General features: G+C 39.0%; 2 protein-coding genes across 8 annotated transcripts; one reads left to right on the forward strand and one right to left on the reverse strand.

Moving 5' to 3' along the window:
• Positions 1-83: 83 nt before the first annotated feature.
• Positions 84-11,785, forward strand: LOC143220642 (arylsulfatase I). 3 transcript variants are annotated; one of them, XM_076446267.1, is made up of 9 exons: positions 6,479-6,773; positions 7,220-7,461; positions 7,658-7,888; positions 8,264-8,419; positions 8,585-8,849; positions 9,168-9,325; positions 9,401-9,536; positions 9,749-10,188; positions 10,325-11,785. In XM_076446267.1, the coding sequence occupies exons 1-9, from the start codon at positions 6,704-6,706 to the stop codon at positions 10,817-10,819; spliced, it is 2,193 nt and encodes a 730-aa protein (XP_076302382.1). In that variant the 5' UTR covers positions 6,479-6,703; the 3' UTR covers positions 10,820-11,785. The 3 variants fall into 3 exon arrangements, with proteins under 3 accessions (XP_076302388.1, XP_076302375.1, XP_076302382.1); XM_076446273.1 differs by lacking the exon at positions 6,479-6,773 and adding an exon at positions 84-383 and having other exon boundaries at positions 9,168-9,536; XM_076446260.1 differs by having other exon boundaries at positions 6,476-6,773; positions 9,168-9,536.
• LOC143220606 (uncharacterized) lies at positions 11,766-27,589 on the reverse strand. Of its 5 annotated transcripts, none has more exons than XM_076446242.1 (11): positions 27,311-27,589; positions 26,373-26,540; positions 25,908-26,297; positions 25,478-25,830; positions 24,613-25,378; positions 24,457-24,523; positions 23,299-23,427; positions 14,655-23,169; positions 13,255-13,418; positions 12,685-12,739; positions 11,766-12,613 (listed from the first exon to the last, which is right to left on the reverse strand). In XM_076446242.1, the coding sequence occupies exons 2-11, from the start codon at positions 26,532-26,534 to the stop codon at positions 12,589-12,591; spliced, it is 10,626 nt and encodes a 3,541-aa protein (XP_076302357.1). In that variant the 5' UTR covers positions 26,535-26,540; positions 27,311-27,589; the 3' UTR covers positions 11,766-12,588. The 5 variants fall into 5 exon arrangements, with proteins under 5 accessions (XP_076302357.1, XP_076302350.1, XP_076302368.1 ...); XM_076446235.1 differs by having other exon boundaries at positions 24,415-24,523; XM_076446253.1 differs by lacking the exon at positions 23,299-23,427.
• Between the last annotated feature and the right edge of the window lie 32 nt (positions 27,590-27,621).

The following is a 27,621-nucleotide window of genomic DNA, read 5'->3' on the forward strand; positions in this document are numbered from 1 at the left end:
AACATTATTCATCACGGCCGAAATACAAAAACTATTGTCGAGGTTGTCCGAGCACGCCGTTTAAGCGTGAATTAGACGAATCGCAGTCTCCTACGAGCCGGTGCACAAGAAAGTTTACTGCATTGTGTTTCAACGTGAGCCCGCGTTCCAACCAACTTGTACCGATCAATTATTTAACCAGCTGTTGAGAATAGTCATCGCTAATTAATTAGTATACAACTCGAAGACGCGTTGATAAGCGTATTACACAACGCATTCGGTGCCGGTGTATCGAAACGCATAATATAACGAGCACATGTGTGAAATATACCATTAAATACTATACAGTGACGTGTAAACGGTGTACAGAGATTTGCGAGATTGGCAGTGTGAAGAAAAATCGGGTGAGTTGTTAATTAAAAATATAAATGCTCTAAAAATGACGAAATATTGTAATCATTAGACTGCGGATATTTGTGCAAAATAAAAATTGTAAAATACAGAAGTACCTTTCTTTCTTCAACAATTTTAGAAGATTGAAATTTACAAATTGACATGGTTATCAGTTTATCTACTTTGTCAGATTAATAAAGGAACAAATTACTAACTACATTGTCCCACGAGTGTCCGGACTCGTTCCGCGCAGCTTGGAAGATGGTGGGGGCGCAGCGAGCCTATCATCTCTCACTCCACTACCCACTCCCCACTTTCTTGAACCAATTAGGGCGAAGATGCGCAAAGACGAACGAAAATGGTCTTTACGCGAGTCCGGGCTCTTGTGGGACAATATATACTAGCTCAATGATAATATTTATAAGTACCCACAGAAGTGGAATCAATAAGTAGTAAGAACACTACCACAGAAATAATGGTAGAGGTTAAACTTAGTTAGAAGCTGAAAAATAAAAATACCTTGTCCATCAAGATTAGAGTGACTTTTATTTACTCTTGTCGAAAATCTTTTACAAAATTTCTTCTACGGCGCTCCCCAGGATTGTTTCAAATAATTAAGAAAAATATGTGCGAAGTTTGATCTCGATCGGATAACGGGAAAACGAGCCCTAAGGCCCTTAAACATTAAAATAATTAATTAAATGCTCATAAAATCGTTTTTCTCGAATATCTTCTGAATTATTTACCGCACCGAAAATCGGACAAGTTGTGTCTTTTGAATGTTGGAAAAATATCGGACCAAATTGAAAAATCTTTTCTGAAATTTGGAAATTGAAGTGTGTTTGCATTATCTTTTATCAATAAACATTAGCGAAACAGTTTAATTGCATATTATTAGGTTGTAAAGAAAGAAATGCAGGATTTAAACCTATGTTTTTAAAGTGTTATAACTCACATAAAAAACAATTTCATTAAAATTGTTTTGATGAAAACAATAATATGCAAATTAATTTTATAGAAAATTTAATATTGTCTAATAGTAACATTAAATTATTATGAGAATTGATTTTAATATCATTGAGGGGAATAGTATTAAATTTAATATTTTACAGAGAATTTAATATTATTTAAAAATATAAAACTGTGCATTCGTTGACACTTCCTTCGCCCCATACTTCGTTGATATTCCGAGATATACTTTTAAAGGCAATAAAAGTCTCATTGGACTTTGTCGAATATTTCCTGCGCCGGATTGTATTTTACGACACGAAAATGTATTGTATAACTCGAACTTCTTATTTGATTCGTAACGTTTCAACCGCAAGCTATCCGTAACGCGATGTAGTAAAACAGACAATGCGTTTTTATTGGATAATGAAACGCTGCTGTCAATATGCAAGAAAAAGTACACGTTGCGATATAATGATAGTTAGTCGGGAACGTCGATTTAAGTGTATCAATATACACATAATAGTCCACCGAAACGAATCACAGTAAAACAAAAAGAGCCTGTTCTCTCAGAATACTTCGTCTCGAGGAAAGTAAAAGTGAAATAACGGTGACATACTCGGATGACATAACCCAGTCTTTCGGCGCTTAAATAACGTAACGCAGATCTATCGCATTGTTTTCCACGAAGAATGTCGGTCAGATGAAAATGAGAGATTGATTTAGAGAGAGGGAAAGCTGAAATGCGCATGAATTATGCGTGAAATAATCGTATATTTCAGCGAACACGTAACTATGCAGGATAAATTGGAACTGGACGTGAGATCTCTCATTATGTGAATCAATAAACTGTAGACTTTATGCAGACAAAAATTTATAGATATTGACAAAGATTATTTCTTGATTTATTACTACCATTGCATTCCAAACAGTACGAGAATCTCATTAGAATGTGTTTAAACGTTTTACCGTACCGAGTTCTAAAAAATGAATATATCAATATTTTCCTTAAACATTATCTTATGTTTTTATTATACACAATTGCGTTTGATGTATGTAGTACCTGCTTTGGTGTTTCTTGTGTTGTTTGTTTTACTAAATTGTGATTATATATACTGCAGGTACCATGATAATTTGAACAATAATCTGCATACACTGTAAACTGTGTACAATTAGACTCAATTTTATGCAAATGGAAATGTCTGAACCAATTTAGTTAAATTTCTTGAATGTCTTGCAACATTCTATGAAGTCTAAAATCAAATAAAAAGGCTATCAGACTTTCTTATATCGCGCATAGTATACTTTCTAAGCTCTAACAGATCTCCTCAGCTACGAATAAATAAGACCGACGGTCATTTAGGTCATTTTTCTTACAAGATTTCAAGATCATCGGTATTTTTTCAAATGGAACAGTATATTTTTTACGATAGCATGATAGACAATAAGAAAACTAAATTCGGCGAATTCTATCTTTCTGACCTTGATATGACTTTGAGCAAAAATGATCATGTTGGAGCGAGAAAGATGTAGAAGTTTAAAACTTGCGCGTTTATGTATAATGTATAATATAATGTGTGATATATGTATATAATTATATTACATACTATTATCTCCTTTGGATATTATAGAAGGTGTTGTCACTTGGCATCCCAAATATTTCCAAGAATAAAATAAGCAACACGGTATTCGAATGCATAATTGAAATTAGTAGAACACCTTATTAGTGGAAATTGAGCATCTCCTCGGCGTAAAATAATTTGTCTGGCGAGACATACGTGAGTAAAAACAAGTTTTCCAGAATCCACAAGAGGAAAACTGCGAAAGATTTGTAGCCGTTTTTACATGCCGTTTCTTTTCTTAATAGACCATTAAAAGACTGGTCTTCCAACACGGTGGTACTGCTTAACATTATTACGACATAACACGCACGTCTATATTTTAGCAGAAAACGAGAACGTATATATGTATATCGTTCGTTATCCATACATTATTAATAACGAACACTCTCAATTTTTCTCTATAATTAACTCGAATATACATTTCCATTATTTTCGTTGTTTCCTGCCGCAAAAGAAATGATACACACACATATACGTACGTCACCGTGTAAAAGTTGTTTACAACAAGGAAATAGTTTCAGCACAATGTGCCTACTTCTGGCACGCGATAGGAGTATGAAGTTGTAAGGATGACCCAGTGGTTAATTACTAATTAAAAAGGCCATTAGGTGGAATACGGTCTATGATAATCCGTTCGCTAACCATTATACCCTTTTTCTATTAACGTAACCGCTTAATGAGAGGCGTGTATCTATGATCGACTCGCGAATTTCTTGGACGCGCTCCGCGGAACGTTTTTGCGCACTTAATGTTCCGTGGAAACCACCTTGCAAATCGCTCTTATCACGTTTAGCTGACGCTGCCTAAAGCAGAACTTGGTTTCGTTGAAGTTTCAAGAAACCGCGTAATTCTGCAATTCTAATTAATCGATCCAACGACTGCCCACATTTGTACGTAGCTTAAATATTGAAAAAGTCAAGGTGAAAACGATGAAAAATGCGAAAACAATACAACCTCATGACGAATTCTTTCTGGACACACTGTGCAAGATGGTACGGTATGACCTCAAGTTCGTCCCTGGAGAATCGCGATGCGTTCAGTTTACGAATTTCCTCTTAGCCTTACTGGGGTCAAATCTGGCTATATGCTCCCCTCCTCCAGTCGTGGGAGCTTTAGTGGCCCGAGTCGGCCCGACTTGGCCATGACTGGTCCAAATCGGTTTCAAGTCCGCCATTGAGTATTCAAATAGGTTCCCATCTGTCCCCAAGCAGAGTTGTGCTAATTAAATTACATTGTAATTCAATTACACAATTGAATTACATTGTATTTCAATTATATAGTAATTCAACTACGTCGTAATTGAATTACACAATTCAAACTTTTCAGTTAATTCAATTACTAAGTATTTTAATCAGGTGTGTAATTGAAATACATTACAATTAAAATACAGCTCTCCAAATTATAGCCCAGAACTTTGAAGAAGTGCGATATATTTTTATGTTTTCTATTCCTCGTCCTCGTTCATAATACGTAACGCTATTTTATAATTGCACTCCAATTGCAATTACGAATTACCATTGTAATTTAATTACAAAGTATTTTATAATTCTACTCCAATTGAAATTACGAATTACAATGTAATTGAATTACTTTGTAATTATATTAATTCCTGAAGTAATTCAATTGTAATTATGCACAACTCTGTCCGTAAGCTTCCGGGTTATCCAGACTTGTCTGCAAGGATTCCAATTTCTCCTGAATGTACGAAATTAGTAAGTCTAAGGAACTTGGAAGGACACTAACAATTGTAAGACGCAGGAGCTAAATATCAGTTTATATTCTTCATTAATCATTTTAAAAAATGTGGTAAAAATAATATATTGATTTTTGTTATAAATGCATAAAATCCGGAGTCCAGCAATAACAAACTTTTAATTCTAACAAGGCTACATTGTGCAATATTGAATAATCGGAATGAATCGGACTGTAGAGGAACAACGAGTCGTCTCGCGTAAAGTTTCTGTATGGAAGGTACGTGACGGAGGGTACGAATCCGGCAAATCAACGGTAATTAGCGAACCGATTTTCAGGCCGATCCGTTTATGAAAATCGCGGCACCGCAGCGATTCGAAGTTTAATTGTCCACGCGGGATCGACTGACGCGGACAAATTTTATTTACGTTCCCGTCTAATTATTCAAATCGTATTTGACAAACAGCTACATCGTTCAGCTCGTTTAGGTGAATTATCTCGGCGAACAGTCCATATTCCGCTACAATAATCGGTCCCACCAAAGATATGTTTCCTCTTTCCCTGTCATCTCCAGAAAGAATAAACTATTTTGCAAGTATGTACAATGAAGACGACCAAGCATATTTTATTGAAATACGACCGCATTAGAAATGAAGCTTCTCAAGACGTACATGGAATTAGTTCGGTTCCCACTAATTTGTTAATCAAAACGCGAGTTTGCATAGATTTCCGCTGTCTATTACAACGATCATACATACAGTGGGTGTACAAAGTATCCGCACACCTTTTAAAAACGAATAACTTCTTCAAAATTGGACCCAACAGCTTGAATTTTTTTGAGACGTTAGAAGGATTAGTTTACTAGCTAATGTATAAATAATTTTATTTTAAATTGTTATTGACCGCAATTGCGAAGGAAAAAGGAAAGGTCACGATTTTAACATTTTTCGAAACTTTAGAAGGTGTCTTCGGTAGGTCTAAGTAAGTTATGTACATGTCAAAAATTTCGTCGAAATCGATCAAGATTGTTATGAAATATAATTGAAAGAAAATAGTAAAAATTGTAAGAATCTGTGCGATTTAATACTAACGATTTATCTGCGATAGCTTTTTTATGCGTCAACTGATTCCAATAAAACTTTGTACATGTATATAACTTACTTATAATTAGATCTACACAATACCTGTTTTAAATATTCATTATAGGCACAGACAAAAAATTTTAAAAAAGTGACCTTTACTTTTTCCTTCGCAATTGCGACCAATAACAATTTTAAAAAAATTATTTGCTCATTAGCTAGTAAACTGATCCTCCTAACGTCTCAAAAAACTTTTCTCAAGCTTTTGGGTCCAATTTTGAAAAAGTGATTCTTTTTTTAAATGTGTACGAATACTTTGTACGCTCACTGCAATGAGAATGAATTAAAACAGCATATATTTGCTATTTACGAATTCTTGTCCGATATAAGAATTATCTGGACAGAAGCTCGAAATGTATGAATAGATAACAATTAGGCCATGGATATGAACGTAACAAATACGATAAAATATCGTTCGTTCAAGGATAAGATATCAGGATCGTTAAAACAGGAAATAATCTTCTACTGTTCATGAATAATGGTTAGAAAATATTTTGCATAAAGATTTGCAGTCTAGTAATACTGGCGGGATTTCGATCTCTCAGTAGTCGAGCACAACATAAAGTATCTTTTGATCGAAAATGTGCACCTTCCGCGGTGCGTTATGAATGTTTACCGATTCTGGATCTGCAAGGATGATTCTTCTGGCGCGTGCTACATGAAACCGCTGATATCGCTCGAAGTTTTCCCACCGTTCTGTCCCACCTCCTTTTTCCTCCCCCGGAGGAGGAGTACTTTCGTTATGCTCCAGATCCTCCCTTTGCTCCGCGCGTTTCCCCTCCCGTGCATAAAATCCAAAGTGATAATAAACCGAGACATCTCAAGTTTCCCCAGTCAGTCGGTTCTCGCGTTCCAAAAGACGAGCCCCGGACAACTGATCTCTTTCGCTGTATTCACCGGGAAGATGGTCCACGGACGTAAGCGCAAAAAATGGACGTCTTCCCGCTAATAACAAGATACCTTTCATCATCGCCGATCTTTCACCCCCTTTACTATCGACGTAAGAACTACTTTTATCTGAAGAAAACCGACGCGCCTTTTCACCGTTCACAACACTCTTTCACCCCTTCCAAATAATCACCGGCGGCTATTTAATGTTTTTTCTCGACGAGAGCCTATTAACACTTTACTTACCAAACAGTGATATCATTTATAACTCAATGAAGAGGATTATCTTACACACAGCTCAGTTATTAATTAGCCTATTAATAGACTTGCGGTAGGTACAGTGTTAATATGTTCTTCTAACGACCGTGTTATACAGTGAATCCGAAAAGTATTTAAACACTACATTTCCGATACGATGTCTAGACAATTCTAGACACTTTATTGAATACATTTGATCGACTTCTTCGCGTAGAACTGCCCAAAATTTGGTTCCATTCCGATCCTGTCTTCTTTAGTCCAATAATCCTTTCACTTAACATTTTCTATTCAATCTTGCAGTTATTTTCGAGATGAATGTCTCGTTGATATCGAAGATGTTGACGCTGATGATACTGTCGGAGTTTTTGGTGACAAGTGTAGTGGCATTCTTCTTCTCGTCATTGGTGTCGAAGTTGACGGCGGAAACAAATGTCCCGTCGACGGTGAAATTGAAAAGCGAGAATGTGGACATCGAAAACGACGAATTTGGTCCCGACCGACATAGAAAACCTCATATCGTCATTATTCTCGCCGACGACATGGTGAGCTTTAAGCTCTCCGTTCACACTGGAGCAACTTCTAATTAATATTGCACGTGTCTCCCAGTAAGAGTCGACAAAACGTGACTCGACGTTGCTTTAGTGTGGGCGTAGCTTTATGATTCACTGTAACTTCCACGAAAGTTCAAACTTTCACGCGACTGTACGCCAAAGACTGGAATATGATCTGACATTTCAGGGATGGAACGACGTGAGCTTCCACGGATCGGATCAGATTCCTACGCCAAACATCGACGCTCTCGCATACAACGGGATCATCTTAAACAGTCATTACGTGCCTGCATTGTGCACACCAAGTAGAACCGCTCTAATGACCGGGAAAAATCCTATTCACCTCGGCATGCAACATTCTGTTATTCTCCCGGCTGAGCCGCGAGGGCTACCTCTAAACGAGAAACTGTTACCTCAGGCAGGCTAGAAAATTTATATTTACCGTGTCTTTCACCATCTAATAGACATCTAGAATCTAGAGCGTCAGAAATGTGAACTGACGATTAAATGTTTATATCGATTGTGTTTCAAAAATACACTATTCCACAAAGCTGAATACGAGGTCACCAAAAAAAAATAGTAGAACCACACGATCTAAGAAACAGCACGGACCAGAGAGGTTTTCTTAGATCAAGGCTTTACTGTATTATAATATCGATTATATTTTACATAAGTTTAACACCTAATAGACATGCAGATCGTCAGAAACGCGTCTTGACTGTTTATATAAATTCCTCTCTGAATTTTGTAATTCTATAATTTACAATTATAAACGACAGTGATCCTGTTACAGTACTTAAGAGAAGTGGGCTATAGGACTCACGCTGTTGGCAAGTGGCACCTGGGATTTTATAGGAAGACGTATACTCCCACGTTTCGCGGTTTCGAGACCCATTTCGGCTATTGGAACGGTCTCCAGGATTATTTCACGCACATTACCCAAGAACCGGTAACTATTCAGTCAATGTTAACACTCACGCATTTAACCCTTTTGTTCACAACCGAAAAATGTCGAATATTCCCAAAAAATCATAAAGTGTATACAATGTATTGAACAACTCCACGGCTGCCGCTGAAATTAGACCAACAATTTCCTAATTGGGGTGTTCCGCAGAGCGAACAATTTGGGGATTTTCGTGGTTTCGACATGCGACGAAACCTCTCCGTCGCCTGGGACACTGCGGGACAATACGCCACTGATCTTTTCACGAACGAGGCGGTGAGATTAATCAAGGAACACGACGCGAATCAACCGATGTTCCTGTACCTGGCTCATCTGGCGCCCCACAAAGGGAATCAAAATCAGTTGCTGCGCGCTCCCGACGAAGAAATTACCAAGTTCACATATATTGTAGATCCTGAAAGGAGGATTCAAGCTGGTAACTATCTACTACATGCGCTAGATTACGAGACACCTAACGACTCGTACAAGCAAACCTTCACCACTAGCAAAAAGTTACTTGAACAGCTGTCAACGAATTTTTCCACTTCTCTCTTCTAATCTACTTAAATGTAGAAAGTGTAAATTTTAGGAAATCTGACATCCAACGTTGTTTCAACCACCAATTCAATTGAGTTATTACACTGTTATGGTTCTCTTTGAAAGACTACTCGAGAGCTACACGAGTAATTCAATCGATACGGAACATTTTTACTTCGCGTAAAGATCCTGAAGAAAATGTGCCGCCTGTTTTCAGCCGTTGTGTCAAGATTAGACCAGAGTGTCGGCGAAGTGATGGACGCTTTAAGGACCCGTGGAATGTTAGAAAACAGCATTGTGCTATTCATGAGTGACAACGGAGCACCGACCGAAGGTTTACTCAGCAATCAGGGCAGCAATTATCCACTCCGAGGCGTAAAAATCGATTTTTACAAAAAAAAAGAACCATTGTACACAGGCTGCGGAACTGAACTTTCGATTATTTTACAGATGAAGGATAGCCCGTGGGAAGGAGGGACACGAGGAGTGGCAGCCATTTGGAGTCCTTTGATCAAAGCGTCGAAAAGAGTGTCGAATCAGATGATGTTCATGTCCGACTGGTTTCCTACGTTGTTGTCTGCGGCAGGTTAGTTAACAAATTGTTAAATATATCGACATTTTGCTTGGCCGATTAGGACTCTTATTAACTGTACTTTATCAAAATGAAGTTTGAAGATGTTCTTTTAAACAACAATTCCAGAGAAATATGCTAAATCATTATGTACTTCGTTCAACTACGAAGGTACTTTCTGAATAACTTTACTTTAAAAAGTATTTCATTGTTCGCGCGTTTCCCAGGAGTGAGCGGAAAGCGTCTCGGTCACATCGACGGGTTCAATCTATGGCCGGCTCTGGTGTCGAACAAACAGAGTCCCAGATCGGAGATTGTGATCAACATTAACGATGTCGACAACTACACCGCGATCAGGCGGGGTGACTTCAAGTACGTGATCGGGCAAACGGAGACCGGCAGCAGCTGGTTAGGCGCGACCGGAGATTCATCCGAAGGAGTTCCTCCGGCGTACAACCCCGACAAAATATTGCACAGCAAAACAGGCATAGCTATCTCCGGCATCATAACCGCTAGACAAGCGATCGAGTTGAGGGAAAGACGAAAACGAAACGTGGACGACACGACTCTGAAAGGAAATTTCCGGGAGAAGATGCTCACCGCGGACGAGATACTGGAGTTACGGCGACGGGCGCAAGTCAAGTGCAACGTCAGAGAAGAAGACAAGGTTTGTGAAGCGAGCTTCTAACGTTAAATCACATCTTCGGTGCTTTCGGTATACCGGGTGATCCCATATCACGTTTCCTTCTAATTCAAAATCTAGTTAATATTCTCCAACGTTTTAATCCGTTTGAATCCCACAGATCGCCTGCGATCCTCTAAGAGGACCCTGCCTGTTCAACATAGCGAAGGACCCTTGCGAGATGTTGAACCTCGCCGACAGAAGGCCACTGATCGCGGCGATATTAGAAAAAATCATAATGAAGCACAGGCTGACGGTCGTGCCACCTAGCAACTTGGACGGTGATCCCAGAGCAAATCCAGCTCTCTGGAACAATACCTGGACCAGCTGGGACGAACCTAATCCCTTAGCACTGAGCTACACGAGCGAATTTCGATCCTATCCAGAACCGGCGATTGCTTTAATGTCCATCATCATTAGTCTCTTCATACTCGGAGTACTGACGTTAATTGTCTCCAAGTATAGAAAATCAGTACCAAGAAGAACAAAGTCTCTGGATGATCAGAATGGTCATGAAAGGATCGCGTGCACTGAAATCGGTCACATGGAGTCCTATCCAGTCCATAGACTGCTAGAAACTAAAGCAAGCATAATTAAACGCGATAATAGAAACTGACATTTCTCGACGGGATACACGAGGTCTCGACCCGTTTTAATTGTTGCAACGATTCATTATAGACCCCGGTCTCAAAGACTCTGATACTCAAAGCCATTTAGTAACAGTTGTAGTTAACTCACTCCTCATTTCGATTGTGTTTATTTTTAGACACCGGCAAAAAATGTGTAAGGAAATGACTGTTATCCGAACAACGAGACCGCGGATGCTTATACATCTGTAATAAGAAATTCAGTAGAGTTAAATGCAGATAAATGAACTTTTTGTTGTTCCATAGTTGTGAAAACTATGGCGGTGTATATGCATAAATATTCCACATTCTTGCGGTGTTTATCTATTAAATCTCAAGATAAATGTACCGTCTGGCCTCACAAGAAGTCTCGCTAAATACTGCCCGTCATTGCTCATCTTTTTTTCACAACTTCAACCTCGTGTCATCTCGTTCCTCTCAACAAGATAAATTGCGCACGATCCACGTGGTATACCAAAGCATTATACCATTGACCGGATCATTATAATGCAACGAGAAGTACGGAATTGTACAAGTACCGCTTGCTTCGCCAAGTTTGTTGTACTTGCAACCAGATTTGCTCAATAAAGTGTAATACTTTTGTATTAGTTCATAGGAAACTACCGAAACCTTGTTTAAATGTCCAATACAACGTACGATCGGTGAACTTGTTATCAATAACAAACGTTAATAATACTCACCAATACATTCTGCTGCTATCCTCGATGAACTGTGTAATTTCTAGCTAGCATGGCGGTTTGCAACATGGATTTTCTGTCTTGGGTAGCAATGTCTCTACATTTCCGAGGAAACAAAACAATCAATTTAAAATAATAGCTATAATAATAAACAGAAATGCTACTGAAATTGTACTTACAAAGAAAACCGTGCTTAATGAGAAAACATGGAGTTATCCGTGAATAAAAACACGTCCGATGAAGAAATATTACGTCTTATAATTTATTTATTCGCCGAAGTTCGCATTTTTCTGTACAAAATTTAGTGGAAATAGAAAGTTCGAATCATCATGATTTAAGAACAACGGATAATCACGGCACCTCCGTTCATGGACAAAATGCTAGTCAACGATACGGCTTATTTTGACAGGCCAGTGTTTTCTTTCGAACAGCTTCGTATTCCTCCTCAGATAGCGGAAACTCTGAGGAAACGTTCGCGACAAAAAGTCGACGAGTTGCACGGATAATTTACATGAACGTGTTCGTTCAATGCAACAATCGTCAGAACGTTAAAATAGTAATTATCGAAACAAACATACTCCCCCCTGGATATCGTACCAATACCCAGGAAACATCTTACAATATTTAACATCTTCGTGGCTAATAAAATAACTGACATATACACTTTTCTCCAAGGCAATTCTTCGTTTACAGTGCACCTAGAAAAGGAGGGCTATACAACGATTATGATACAATTAAGTCATCTCCTCGCACAACTCTTCTGCCCCGAAGAGGAGAGACTTCTCCCAGTTTGGAAAGCCTAGAAAAGCGCAGGACTCCGTTGTTGGAGTCGTATACGAGTTCGAATGTTTCATTTCGATCCCTGGTTTCGGCAAGGTCCACCTTGCTTCTCACAAGCATGGTGACCTCAGGATAATAAACTTGGACAAACTGTTGCCTCGCGGTGTCCGCGTCTATCGTCTCCGGTCCAGTCTAATTACAGGAATTGTCTTGGCAGTTGGCACTTGGCAGGAATGTATCCAGAAGGCAAGGAGAGTGTCCACTTCACCGTTGTCAGAGTCTCACATGTGCACCACTTTTGGCGTGCTGTAACAAAATGATGTGTAAAGCAAAATTCTAATTTTGCAAAACATTATTAAAACAGATGAAAAGCTTACCTTTTTCCCCACAACCAGTTCAGCAAAACGCTAGATTGACTCTGGACATCCCTAGCTGTAAGCACACCCATTTTGTTTAAATTTATTAAGATACACTCTTGTATTAACACTTTCTCAAACAAACCAAAGCTTTTAAGGCACGCGTGTTCATTGAATTAGTACCTTCCAAAACTAAGCAAAAATTCTATTCCAATACTTCAGCGTACTTGTAACTTAAATGGAACAACTATTTGTCCCATAATAGATTCTCTGATTATGTCTTTATCAAATGTGATAATTAGGTATACACAATACAGGGATTAACGCATTACCTACCAGCCATTATTTCACAGTATGTATTTAGAAATCTGTAATTTATAGCCAACATTCCCCATTCAATAATACAATTTTTTTATTAAGAAAAGGATTTCTAAGATCCTTTTTGACAGGTTTCCGGTAGGTAAAGTGTTAAGATAATTTGTACACTCAAAATCAACTACACAAAAAGCAAAACTGGAACAGTGTTTACAGAAAAATGAACAGACTTGAAAACGTTGATCAAATGTCGAATCGACGTTTGATGATACCTACATAGTGTATAATTCGCATTGACGAGTCTGGCAGCTGCTTCAGGGGGCAAAGTACTTAGGACGTCTTTGTGTGCTAGCAAAGACATTTGCTGTGTGTGCCTCAATTCTCGTTCATCCCTCAATCGTACGTCTTTCGCGTGGCTCACCGTGTGTAACTGTGACAGCCTAGAGGGAAAACTAGCTTTTACAGTAAAATAAGGAGCGTACGTGCTACTGGTATGTTACTAACACATTTCTTTAACACCAGCTTATTCACTTTCACACTATCTTCCCATTTGCAAGACTTATTCTGCGATGTGAAGTCCAATCAGCAGTATCAACACTTAATGGAAATGTAGCGAATAAATGTTTATGAAAATCTTCAAAGAATCACATCAATACTCATTGAATTATTATCAGAATTAATACGATGTCCACTTAAGGATTCATATAAAGAATCATATAAGCGAATAACAAAGATTACTATTTTTATAAATGATCAAGATGCGAACAACGTGTTAAATGGACTGTTCGGTGGAACAGTAATTTATTCAAAACTATTCGTACACAAGCAACTGAACCAAAGAGAAACATTTTATTCGCATAACAGAATTTCGAAAGAAATGTTTATCAATCCTTTGTGGCTATAAAATCTGGATGAACTGCAAAAGTTTTTTTTTGTGAAACATATACTTCTTGGTGGAGAAAATTCATTCGTGGCTTCGAGCAACATTTGTCAATGGTACACAGGGTTTGGGGAAATCTGGGGGGATCAACTGGTCAAGCTTGTTTTGCGGTCTTCTACGTGCTAAACAAATTCGGGATTAAATAAACTACGAATTATCTCGATTATATAGCGTTCAGAAAAATTATTAGTCTCGGTTTACACAGAGAAAATCTACGCACTCTCAAAACCATAATTAATAACTTTCGTACACCCTGTACAACAAGAGGAGATCTACAAAATACTGTTCTATAAAAAATTTGTTACTTCGAAAACGATTACTAAAATATAGTCAATCAATACTTAATTTCGTAGAAGACAGGACAAATTAATATTTTTTTAAATAATTGAAATGATAATTACGGGATGTTTGCAAATATTCTCTGAAACTTTCAGCATGTTTATAACTGACATAAATCAACAAAATGTATTTCTGTTTTCTTTAGAGGTTCAGATAAGAGAGTTGAAGAAAGCGAATTTTCTCATGCTCTTCGCAATTACGTCGAATTGCAAATTTATCCAAAATTTGTTTGCTCTTCATCTAATACACTAATTCTTCGGACGTCCCAAAAAAGTCTCAAAAATAGATCGTGTTTTGAAGGATGCATAGAGACGTTTTTGACCGACTGCATGCAGATTCATAATCGCGGAGGATATTTCTGAAGACTTTGTACAAGAGCAACCTTGAAAATACGTACTTGAGGGCAAGAGTCTCCTTGTCTTCGCCAATTGGGGCGTCGATAGCCTCTTTTGCTATTTCGACTGGTCCCTCAGACTTCGAAGGTGAGGGATGTTCTATGAGTGGCTCGGAACTTCCGGAAACGGATGGCTCCTTCGTCAGACTAACATCGGCGCTGGCCCCTTTCCTAAGGTCCTCGTTCACTCTGATTGCGTTGGATAGTCGCAACTGCAGCGTGTCTCTTTCTTCGAGCAACTGCATCAATTCGTGCGTCAGTTCTTCGCATCTGACGTCCCGTTGATGAAGCATGTACAAAGCCAGATCCAATTCCTGCGAAGTGGACGTCCCGCTCTCTTCGCCGGAGGCCTGCGCGCCTCGAATTGCGGAAGGGTCCATAATAGGAATATCTTTCTTCAGCACATTCTGAATCAACTCGTACTCCTTCACTTTGTCCTCCAGAAGTGTTTTCAACGAAATGATCTCCGTCTCCCGAGCCTCCAACGTGTTCTTCAACTCTTTCAGCTGTTTTTCCTCCTCATCGGAGAGGGCCAGCAGTTCCTCTATGCGGACATCCTTCTCATGGATCAGCACTTTCAAATTGTGCAGCTCCGTATCCTTGGTGATGCTCAACTCTGCCAGCCTGCGCTCCTTCTCTGCTAAGTCAGTGCTCATGTGGACAAGTTCCTCCTCTCTACCGTTAAGCATGTCTTTCAACTTTCGCTCCACTAGGGAACAGTCCTCCAGCTCAAGCTTCATGTTTTCAATGTCTTTGTCTCTGAGCTGTAACTCGCCTAGGATATTTTTGTTCTCGATAGATAACCTCTCCTTGATCTCGTCGATCTCTGCCTCCTTCTCCTTTAGCTTCTGCTCCAGGTACTCCTGCGCCTGTAACCGAACCTGCTCCTTCTCTGCGTTCAGCCTCTGTATGGCATTCCTGGTTTCGTCCGAGAGCCTCTCGAACTCTTGCAGACGAGCCACTTCTTGCTGCAACCCAGTGATCATCGATTTAAGTTGCTGGATCTCCTGCTCCTTGGCGTAAAGTTCAGTAGTCAGTCTCTGTACCATTTCGCGCAGCTCGAAGTCATCCGACTGCGGCTCCATGCTGGCTTGAAGGGATAACTGCGAGTCTTTCTCGGCTATCACGTACTTTAGCTCGTTGATTTCTTGCTCCTTGGCGTGCAAGTCGTTTTGCAACTGGACGATCTCCTCCTGGTCTTCCACGGACCGGCGAACCTTAGTGGAAACAGTTGCCTCTTCTTCCTGAGTCTGTTCCTGACTCTGTGTCTCGATTCGTTGGATGAGACTGTCAATTTGCTTGTCCTTCTCCTCGGACTGCAGCGCGGCCGCTTCCAATGAAGACGTTAGCTCCGACTTTTCGTTGTAGAGGCCGTCTATTCTGTCCTGCATCTCTTGAATTATACTGGGATACGTGTTCTCATTCAGGATGTATTTAAAATGCTCGATTTCGTCTTGTCGTCTGTCCAATTCAGCTTGCATAGAGTCTATCGTCTGCCGCAGCTTGTCGCTGTCGTCGCCCATCTTGAACACTGGCAAGCCGTCTATGATTTCGGAAGAGCTCTGATGAGGCTTCTCCTGTTGCGCAGCCGACAACCTGTCTAATTCCATTTGCTTCTCGTTCAAGTTCTCTCTAGCCTCGTTCAAAGCAACCTCAACAGCTTTCAATTCTGCACTCAAACGATTTACCTGCTCAGTCTTTTCCAACAGTTCGTCTCTCAAAACGTCAGCCACAGTGTGCAACCGCAACTCCGTACGAAGTTTGTTAATTTCGGCTCTACTACTCTCCAGATTTAGTTTACATTCGGCGGATTCCCGAGTATAGTGCTCCAAAGCGGTATCTTTTTCAACTAGAGTAACTTTCGCAGCTTCGAACTCCTGCTCTAAGCTCTGAATACGCGAAACATAATCTTGCACCTGATTAGACATCTCTTCAGCATCCTTAAGACGCTTTTGGAGTCCTTCTATGGTGTCCATGTACCCTTTATTTTCAGTTAAGTGTGTACGAACGATTTCCTCGTTCTGAAATTCTTTTTCCAGTAACTGTTCCTTCATCGAGGCCAGATTTAGTTGAAGTAATTCCTGAGCCGACTCGCTTTCCGCTAGATTGCGTCTTAATACATCCAACTCCTGTTCCTTCTCCAACGAACAGGTGTTCGCAGATGCTTCCAATGCCGCTTCCAAACGCTTCATTTGTTGCATCTTGTCGTTGAGCTCCTGATGCTGTTGTTGCATAGACTCCTGCAATTTCGCGATCACCTCCTCGTGGTCGATATACTGTTTCTGAAGTGCCTGCTTCAAGTCCGCGACCTCTTGTATCCTAACATTCAACAGCTCAGTCACTTCCGCCATCGACGCGTTCATGCTAAACAATTGCTTCTCTGAAAAGGCCGTTGTGTCGAATAACTTCTCTTTTAGGCTTGTGTTTTCTTGAATAGTTTCCTGTAAATTCTCCCGTAGACCTTTCGCGTTCGACTCGGACGCTTCGAGCTGCACATGCAAGTCAGCGATGTTCATCTCCAGCTTGCTGATCTTCTCAAAAGTCTCCTCTTTCAGGAAGTCGGCGTTCTGCCTCATCGCCGACACCTGATCATTGGCATCCATCAAGCTCTGCTCGTACTGCTTCCTCAGCAAGTCGTACTCCTCTCGAGATTTGCTCAGCATGCTCTGCAACTCCGAAATCCTTTTGTTCAGATCCTCCACGATTTGGATGGACTCGTTCTCGTCCGCCGTTCTTTTCGACTCCAAGGTCGACAGTTTCACCTTTTGCTCCTCTAGGAAGTGTTGCAATTGCTCGTTCTCGGTAGCCAGTGCTTCCATCTCGTCTTTGAGATCGTCAACTTCGTCTTTGTATTTTTTACAGAGAACTTCCAGGTCTTCGCCGTCGACGGATCTCTTCTGACGATGAACCGGTTTAGTTTCCTCTTCGGGAGCAACAGGACCCTCCTCTCGAAGAGCGTCGCTGTCTTCCACGCCAGCTTCAGTCTTCTGCAAGCATTTGTTCAGAAACTCAACTTTGTCCGACAACTCTTTGTTTCGAATACGTAGCACTTCCATGTCCATGCATTGTCTTTCTTTCATCTCCATGTACCGCTCGTTCGCAGCGACGAGGATATCCAAACGTTTCATCAACGCATCTTTCTCGACGAGCATGTTCTTTTGCTCCTCCTTGACTTCGTGCAACGCCTTCTCCAGTTTGTTGATCTGAGACTTCAGCTCTTCCTCTATCGCGGAGTCAAGCTCGTAAAAATCGCTCGTCGACTTTTGGATCTTCAACTGTTGCTGAAGGTTCTCCACCTGTACCTTGTACTCTTTTAGTTTCTTTATCATCTTGCCGCTTCTCAGCTGGATGTGTTTGTTCTCTTCCGTCAACCTGTCCTTCTCCTTCTCCAGATCCTTTATTCGATCCTGAAGATCATCCACCTGCGCTCGCAACTGTATCTCCGTGCTAGGAACTAAACTTGTAGACACCTGCTGTTCACCGACCAATTCAGCGTCTTCCGCATTCCAGCCCCAGGTTTCTTCGTCGACGTTCAGTTTCTCGGAGGATCCAGCATCCCAAGTGTCGAGAGGAACGGCTATTTCCTTAACACTTTCAGCGGCTAGTTTCAAGGAGTCTGTCTCTCTGTGAGCCAAGACAGGCTCCTCCAGAGGTGTTGACTCTTTGGTAGACGAGTCCGTAATGGTGGGCGTTTTCTCCGCAGCTTTGTAGGCGTCTTCCAAACTTCGAGTCAGATTTGCTACCATTTCTTTAGCTTCGTCCCTTTCACGTGCCGTTTGCTCGATTTCTATTTGCAAACTTCTCCTGACTTCTGCAGAGTCCTTCATCTCCTCCAACGACCTGGTCAAATCGCTGACCTGCAACTGCAGCAAGTCTTTTTCCTTGGTGATATTCGAAATACGGGTTTCCAAGTCTTGTACCAGTTCAGAATCTGTCGAGTTTCTCAGTTCCCCTTCTAAATTGGCAATTTGTAGCTTGCACGACTCCAACAGAACGTTCTGCTGGTCACGTTCAGCAGTCAGCTTATCAATCGCCTCCGTTGCAGCATCTATGTCCGCGTTTCTTGAGTCGAGATGTCTGTCCTTCGCGGTCAGCATATGTTCCCGTATTTCCAGGTTTGCCCGAGCTGCGAACAACTCCTGCTTCGTGGTTTCGAAGTCAGTGACACATTGATAATATTTCTGCGACATCTGGGACCTCTCCTCGATCATCTGCCTCTGCAACTCACTGACCTCTTGGGTGAGATTCGAATATTGCGCCTCCTTCTCGCTTAACAGAGCTTGAAGTCTTTGTACTTCCGCGTCGCCCAGGAGATTGGAATCGGAAGCGGATGTAGTTCCAAAAATCTTGGAAGCATCGAACAACTGAGGTACATTGTCTCTTTCGTTGGCTGCAAAGTCCCGAGGAGACGCTTCTCGTTTACTTATCGATTTCTCAACGCACGGTTCACTCTGGTTTTTGTAAGCCTCCAATTCGATCCTTAGATCTTCTACCGTTTTCTCGGTCGCATTTTGATCAGCCTTTAAGGACGTTATTTCCTGCACATAGTTGATTTTCGCATTCTCCAATAATTGTTCTGCTTGCACTCGTTGCTCCTCTTCGGACTTCAGCAATGCAGTTTGAGAGTGCAGTTGCTGTTCTAGCTGATCTGCGTGCTCCTGAATATGTTGCAACTGTTGTTGCACGTTTAACAACTTCGATTCGCTGTCCTCGCATTTCTTCATCAACTCCGAGTTCAAGGAATCAACATTCTCTAGTTTTTCCGCGCCTTGCTTGTTCGCTTCCAATGCTTGTTCAGCTGCAGTTAGTTTTTCCTCTAGAGTAGCGTTCGCAGATTCTAAGCCTTCGATCTTCTCTAATAAATCTTTATTTTCTTTTAGAGCTTCATCCAATTTTGCTTTCACTTCTTCGTGAGTCGATGCCAACGCATCATACTGGAACATCAGTTGGTTATAAGGATCCTCCAGGGACCTGTTACGCATAGCTGTTTGATTCATCAGGTCGTTGAACCTGATAGACTCTCTCATGTGAACCAAAGTACCAATCGAATTGGCCAACTCGTTATCTAAATTGTCTATTTCTGCTTCTTGTTCATGTAGCTTCGCCTCCAACGCTTGCACCACTGTTTGACACTGTTCGCAATGATTACAATGTTGAGTGCCAGGAGTCTTTGACTCATCCTCGACAACTTCATCCTCTACGGTTTGAGTGGTAGCCACAGTGGTAGCCGCAGTGGTAGCCGCAGTGGTAGCCGCAGTGGTGCTGATCTCCTTTTGCATTTGTTCCAATAACACTCTTCGATCCTCCGACTCTTTCTCCACGTTTTCCAACTTCTCATTGATCTCCGACTGTTTCGAGGACAGCAGAGCATTCTCGGCTATCAGATTCTTTATTATAGCAAGTTGTTCAACGTATTCTGCCTCCATGACCTGCATTCGCACGCTAAGTTCCCTTGCCTTCTCCTTGACTTCGTCCAACTCCAGTTGTTTGCGTTCGTTCTCTGTAGCGATCTGCTGTTTGTAAGCCTCGTATTCCGAGATCATGTTTTGTTTCATCTCTTGTTCGGTTGCATGCTCCGCCGTTAAAGTGTCCAATTCAGTCTTCACCCTTACAGTTTCTTCCTCCATTTCTGTCATCTGTTGTACGAGCAACGACATCTTTTCTTTCGAATTGGTCAAGTCACTGGTGAGCTTGTCGATATTAATGAAAGCCTCTGCACTCTCGCTCCTCACCCGCATTAGTGTCTCTTCTAGATCTGCTATCAGATTGTCCTTCTCGAGCATCAAAATCTCCACATCCTGAATCTGCTTGTTCTTCGCCTCTTTTTCGTCTTTCTCAGTCATCCATTTTTCTTCGAGCTCCGTGACCCTAGTCTCGAGCTCCTGGCACACCGTTGACTTTTTCTTCAGATTCGCCGCTATTTTCTTCATCCTCTCTAATTGCGATTGGATCTTCTCCTCGGAGTTCTTCAATTTCTGCTCCATTTCGGCGACTTTAGCCTCCAAAGTAATTTTAACTTCTTCCGTTACATTTTGACCTACCAGCCTTTCTTTTTCTAGCAGTTCACTGTGCAATGTTTCACACTCTTGCGTCTTAGATTGTAGATCTGTGATTAAGTTCTCTATTCTTTGGTTCTGTAGTTCCATGTCCTCTGTGTGCTTCTGCTTCAGCTGTTCTGTTACCTTATATTGATTCTTTAATTCCTCTTGTAAATTATCGACAGAACTAGCCTGGTGGTATGAACTGTTCATCAATTCCTGAATATGTTTTTCATCTTCTTCTTTGTCGTTCTTGAGCTCTGCGACTTCAGCATCCAAGTGTTCCTTTGCTGCTAATAAATTTGAAAGTTCTTGTTGTTTTTCGCTCAATCGTTGTTGCATCTCATCATTCTGTTGAGACAAATCCTTCACTTTCTCCAATAAATTACTATTTTCTTTTGTGGTAGCATTAATCTTATATTGAGTTTCATCGAGAATCATATCTTTATTCTTTAATTGTTCTAATAATTCGTTGTACTCTTCCAAAGATTTAGATTCGTCTACCTTCTCGTTTAAGTCAGTGACCTCTCTTCTCAAAGAAGAGAGTTCTTCTTCTTTACTTCTAATTGCACTATTAAAATTCGCGATGTCTTCAGAAGTTGACACTAATAAAGCATCTTTCTCTTGGATCAATATCTTCAAATTGCTCAGCTCATCCTGTAAGCTGTCGATCGCAATCATTTTATTTTGCAATTCTGTGTATTTGGTATGCAACTCTTGATCTTTCTCTTGTATGATTTCTTTCAAGTTTGCGATGTCATTCTCCTTTTCAGATATCGCTGTCTGAAGTGTCTGAATCTTCAATTCGTACGAGGTGGTAATGTCTTGCAGATGTTGCTTCAACAAATTATTTTCGGCATCTTTTGCCTGTTTCTCTTCGTGTAATACGCCATTCTCTTTTTGCAATGTATTAAATTCCTCTTCGATCGAGGCTCTCTCCATCGATAATCCGCGAAGTTTCTCATGCATCTCCTTCAATTCAACCTCTAAACTTTCAATTCTCTGTCCGGATGCATGATAATCGCGAATCGCTTTATCCTTCTCTTCTAATTCTGTTTCTTTACTCGCCAGTTTAACTTCCAATTTTCCTATTATACCAGTTTGTTCAACAAGCATCTTCTTTGCTTCTTCAATTTCCTGTTCTAACGAAGCAACAACAGATTTATCCGCTGCTTGATCATCGGACACATCTTTATTTAATTTTTCAAGAAGAGATTCAACTTGTTCGTTTAGTTGTTGTTTCTCCTTATTCAATCTTTCTAACTTTTCAAGAAATTCTAACCCTTCACTGGCAGGTTCTTCGGGCAATATTTGATTAATTTTCTGGAATAATTCATTCTTCTCTCCCATTACTGTTGCCAAGTCTCCCTTCAATTTCTCATTAAACGTTTCAAGTTCCGACATTCTACCAAGAATCTTCTCATTTTCTTTTAGCAATTCTTCCACCCTGGATGTCAAATGACTTGTTTCGGAATCCTGAGCGGTGGCCTCACGCGATTTCTCTAAGGTGTTACGCAATTCCTTTATCTCTTTTTCCAAATGAACTTTTTCTTCCAATAGCACATCGATTTGTGTTGTTAGATCAATTTCCCTCTTTGATCTTTCAGAAAGATCTTCTGACCTAACAGTTGAAATCTCTGCAGTTAAAGTTTCGATTTTCTTTTGCAAATTAGTATTTTCTAGTGTAATCTCTGATAATTGTGCCCTAAGAGTAGATAATTCCACGGACTGATTATTATTTTCTTCCAATAAACTGTCGACTTTTAATTTCAAATCGTCATCAGATTTCGATTCCTTTCGATTGGTTTCTATGTATTCCAATTGCTCTTCCAGTTTCGTGAGTTTAATTACTAACTCGTTATTTTCTTGAGTAAGAAGATCAATTTTCGTCGTACTCTCGTTATGCTCTGGAATACGATCAAATGATTCCGTTGATCCCGTGTCAGAAGATCCTTTCTCTTCTATTCGACTCAATTTCATCGTCAAGTCGGTGTTCTCTTGAGTCAATTGGTCGATTTTCTTTAACAATTCATTCTTGTCTGTATCGTTTATAGTTTCAAACGATTCTGTAGATCCAGCATGCGAATTGCCTACCTCCTGAACTTTGTTCAATTTAATAGCTAATTCGTTATTCTTCTGAATCAGATCCTCGACTTTCTTCAACAAATCACCCTTATCCATTTCCTGTATCGCTTCAAATGACTCGGTAGAGCCAGTGTCGTAAGCTCCTTTCTCTTCCATCTTCGATATTCTGTTATAGAGATCAGTATTTTCTTGTGTCAACACTTCTATCCGCCTAATCAATTCAGCCTGATTCTCCTCCAACGAAGACTTCAATTTATTTTCAGTTTGTAGTTTCTGCAAAGCTTCCAACTGTTCTTCGAAATCAACAACTTTCATTTCTGCGGTCACTCTTAGATTTTCAGACTCTGCATTTTCCGCTTCCAAAGATGAAACTTCCTGCTTCGCCATATGGAGTTCTGTAACACGCATTGCATATAAATCTCCGCGTAACCGATGTCTCGTGTTTAGTAATCTTAATTCATGATTTTATATGAAACATTAATTAATTGAGAAATTAATATAGAGAACAGGATATAATCAATTACCTTGCGTAAGATCCAATTTTTGATTCTCTAACGCGGCAATGGCCTCAATTTGCATTTCAATTTCTTTTGCCTGATCAGAAACTTTACTTTCGAGGTAAACAATCTGTTCTTGCCAATCCCCTGCCGAGGCTGTGCAAATTGTACAACATGCCAATGATGCATATAGCTGACATTATACATAGTAAATCTTAATGAATAGTAAGTGCAAAGCAAGCAAATTGAAAACAAAAAAAAATCGGAAAATTTGTATTCACAATTTTAAACACGTTAATTATTTCTAAAGGATTAGTTTTTGACAATTTTGTAATAAGCGCAATCGACAGCTTTAAAACCATACGTTTTGCAAACAACTAAACAATCACTGAAAGCCAGTAAGAATTGGTTTTTTCATTACTTCATTTGTTAATATTGCACGGCATTAATTACACTGTGTCCTAAATCAGATAATTTCACATAATACTGCAATATATGAATAATACAATAAAGTAATATATGATGAATGGTATTAAAAAAAGAAAAAAATGATTTAATGCATTGTTCATGCTAGTAAGTTGACTATACTAATAATGATATAGTAACATGTATTATGTAAACTTATAACATAATGTTACGTTCTAAAAAATAATTCTATTTCTACGAAATTAGAGTATAGCAAACTTTGACAAGTAAAGTAGGTACCATGTTATATTAAATTATTAAAATATATCCCATGTAATATAATTGATTAGTACTCCGAACAAAGGTTTAAAGAATTTAGTATATATCTAACTAATTACATAAGAATGCTCCATCACCAGAAAGTAGCATATTTCTAACTGTTTCAAGATCAATATTCCTTTAATACAATAAGCATCGCGAAAAAAAATTATCAACAGTGTATTTCAAACGACTATTTCGTTTCAAATCAAATCTCAAACAATACAATAGAAGTGCTTTGTATATATTATCAAATATATGTACATAGAAATTGGAACTTCTCCGCAGCAAGGATAATAGGGCTATGGATAACAAATTGCTTTGAGAATAATATAAACGGACAATGCATTGCACGTACAATTGGTAACAAAACTAGAACAATGGAAACAGCAATGACAGAATTTCTGTCCTGGTTCCTACCTTTAAGCTCGTCAAAGTCTACCAGATTCAGCTGAAGGTTACCTTTCTCCTCCTCTAGCAATGCCACTTGATTCGCCAATCTAACAAGTTCCGCATTTGTGTCTGACACCTGAATCAAAATATTTCCGAATAAAAATAATTTCTTCTTGGTAATTTATATTCTCGGATAATACAAACACTTAAAGAAAAACGCCTTACCATTTTGAAACCCTCTAATTGCTTTTGCAAATTCTTTATTTTACTTTTATGTTGCGCTTTTATTTTGATCATGCTTCTATTTAAGTCCTCCAATTCTTTAGTCAGTTTCACCACCTTTTCGTCCTTATTAACTGTGCTTTCATCTGGTAATCTGGCTGCAATATCACTCTTTTCTTCTTCGAGTTTATGTACCAAATTTTCAAGATCAGTAATTTTATTTGCATATTCTTCATTTTTCAGTGTCATATCGGCCAACAATTTTTGCAATTCCACTTTAGACTCTTCTTCAAGAAGTTTATTCGATTGTTTCAACTCCTCCACTAAATTTTCAAGTTCAACTATTCGATTGTCCTTTTCTATTACTGCACCGTTACCGTTACCGTGGGCGGATATATTCACAATTTTATCTTGCAAATCAGCAACACTTTTTTGCAATTCATATTTCTCGTCTTGCAATTGTTTGTGACTATGTTCCAATTTTCCCAATTTATATTGCAAATCATCAACCGACGGATCTCTTTCTATCCCAGCACCAGATTCGAATTTAAATATTCGTTGATTAGCTTCCGCTAATTTTATTTCGTAATCCTGCAGCTGCTGAAGAAGGTTATCATTTTTCGCTTTAAGCGAAGATTCTATAAGGACAAAATTTTCTTGCATTGATTTCATTGCTTCCTTGGTCTCTAGTAATGTATCCATTGTGGAACGGGAAAAATCGGCACTTGCAGATTCGGATAACTTTTGTTTGTTGACTTCTTGTTCATACCTGAATACAAACAACAAAAATTATTAAGTAGTTATTTTTGTAAATGTTCCTTAATAAATCACAAAATTACGATTTCCGAGAACAAATTTGTAAAATTACCGATCGAGTGATTCTTCTAATTCCGTTATTTTATTATCCCTTTCTTGTAACTGCATTAAAAGATTTTCATTTTTATTTTTTAATGAAGATTCCATAAGTACAAAATGTTTTTGCATTGTTCGCATTTCATCTTTTGTGTCTTCGAGGGTGTCCAGTGTTGTTTTACCTTTTTTCGAAAGGTCTGCAGACATGAGCGTAACTGCCTTTGTTTTAGATTCGATAACAGAATCTTTTTCTTTCAAATTTTCTTGCAGGTCTACGACAGTTGCTTCCAGTTCTGCAATTTTATTATTAAGCTCTGCAATTTTGTTCTCCTTTTCTCGAATATTCTCAATTTGTACTGGTGACATCACCTAAAATCAATATTTTAAACATCACTTTAAACTACATGTTTATTAACAAAAATTTAACTTAATTTTGTATCACTAACCTCTGAAGTGATCATGACTGGTTTAATAGGTGTAACAGATAGCTGATCCTTTTGTACATTCATTAGCGCTAAATCTGAATGAGAAACATCTTTCTCTTCTAGCTGTTGCCTAATAGCTTCTACCTTTTCTTCCACGGCGCGTTTAGTTTCAGTTCTTTCTTTGTTACGTTGTTCGAACACTTTCCTGTCCTCGGCTAATTTTTTTTGGAGTAAAGTAGACTTTGCTTTTGCAGTTTTTGCTTGACTAATGTCGTCAATAACTTTGTCAGAAGTGTCGGGCAATGTTGCATCAGAGGTGTGCAAGGTATCTCTAGGTGGCATATTTCCTTCCTTATTCCGACGTGACAATTTAGTTCTTGATTTAATTTTTGAAAGTCTCCTTGCATATTCCTGAATTAAATTGATGTTCACAGAGTATGTTTAAGAGTTTCGTATCGAATGTTTACGAAGAATATGTTCAATTACCTGGACTTCTTCCTGCTTCTTCGAACTTGGCTTGCTTTTCGTCATAATTTCCTCAAGGGATTCTACAGGACTTTTCGGTTCACATGTGTCTTGCGCTTGCATCATAGAATCTGATGATGCCCCTTCTTTTTCTCCCGGTGGCTCTCCTGATGTATCCCACATTGTGAACTGTATAATTAACAACAATAGAAACCACTTCATTATAATTTATATTAAACAACATAGACAGTGAAACTCTTGCAAGTAAGAAATTATGAAGTCAATGGCAGTGAAAGTTCTTATAAAGTGATCAGACAGTGTGTCACCCACTGCTCTCATTTTCATAGACTAATTGGATGAAAGCTCGACTGAGGTAAACTAATTATATTACCCTTGTGTATACATACTACCTGTCATAATATACATAGTTTACCTTGTGGCAAATTTAATTCTTATAAGCATGCAAGCAGGAACCTTGGTACTTTTCAAGAACACCATGTACGAAAGATTAAATAAACAAACGATTTTAGGTTAACATATAAAACTATGACTATTTGATACTGTTTGATAATCTATCTCATACAGAAATTAATTTACATAGTCTTATTTAGACGTTGTAATAATAACTTATACATTAATGAATTAAAAATGTTTAAACATAATTTATATTGACAATACGGCGAAGCTAACCTCAAAATATTTTTCCTTCGTTAAGAGGTATGTATGTTATATTTAATCATAAAATAAAGTACCAGCATCTTAAAGAACACGTACAATTTGAAAAATAATTTTGAACACGTAGCAAAGTGACGTAATCGTATTGTGAAAAGAAAGTAATGATGTTAATAATTTGCATCAGGAAAAGAAACGTACATTACATTAAATTCAAGAAATTTCTATGACGGTACAATAGAAAATCACAATTTCATAAAAGGAATTTTCTTTTATAGCCTAATTACCTTTATTTATATTCCAGGAATTGTCAAGATGGAAACACGTCACTATTCGTGCACATAATTTGCTAAAGAGCTTTCACCACTTACATACTTCCAAAATTCACTGCAAACACATACATGTTCTTTTTCAGTTTCAACTTTACAATAATTACAGTAATTTTACTAATTATTGTACATTAATATTGTGCAATTCGTTACTTTACACTTCCAAATGTAAAGTCTACATCACTCCTTTTACAGCCGGAAACAGTTGGACTTGGACATTCTAAATATGTGAGACATAATATGTAGTTTCAGAACTCGTCGCCAGAGGT

This window comes from Lasioglossum baleicum, chromosome 2 (assembly GCF_051020765.1).
Source record: "Lasioglossum baleicum chromosome 2, iyLasBale1, whole genome shotgun sequence".
NCBI lineage: Eukaryota > Metazoa > Arthropoda > Insecta > Hymenoptera > Halictidae > Lasioglossum > Lasioglossum baleicum.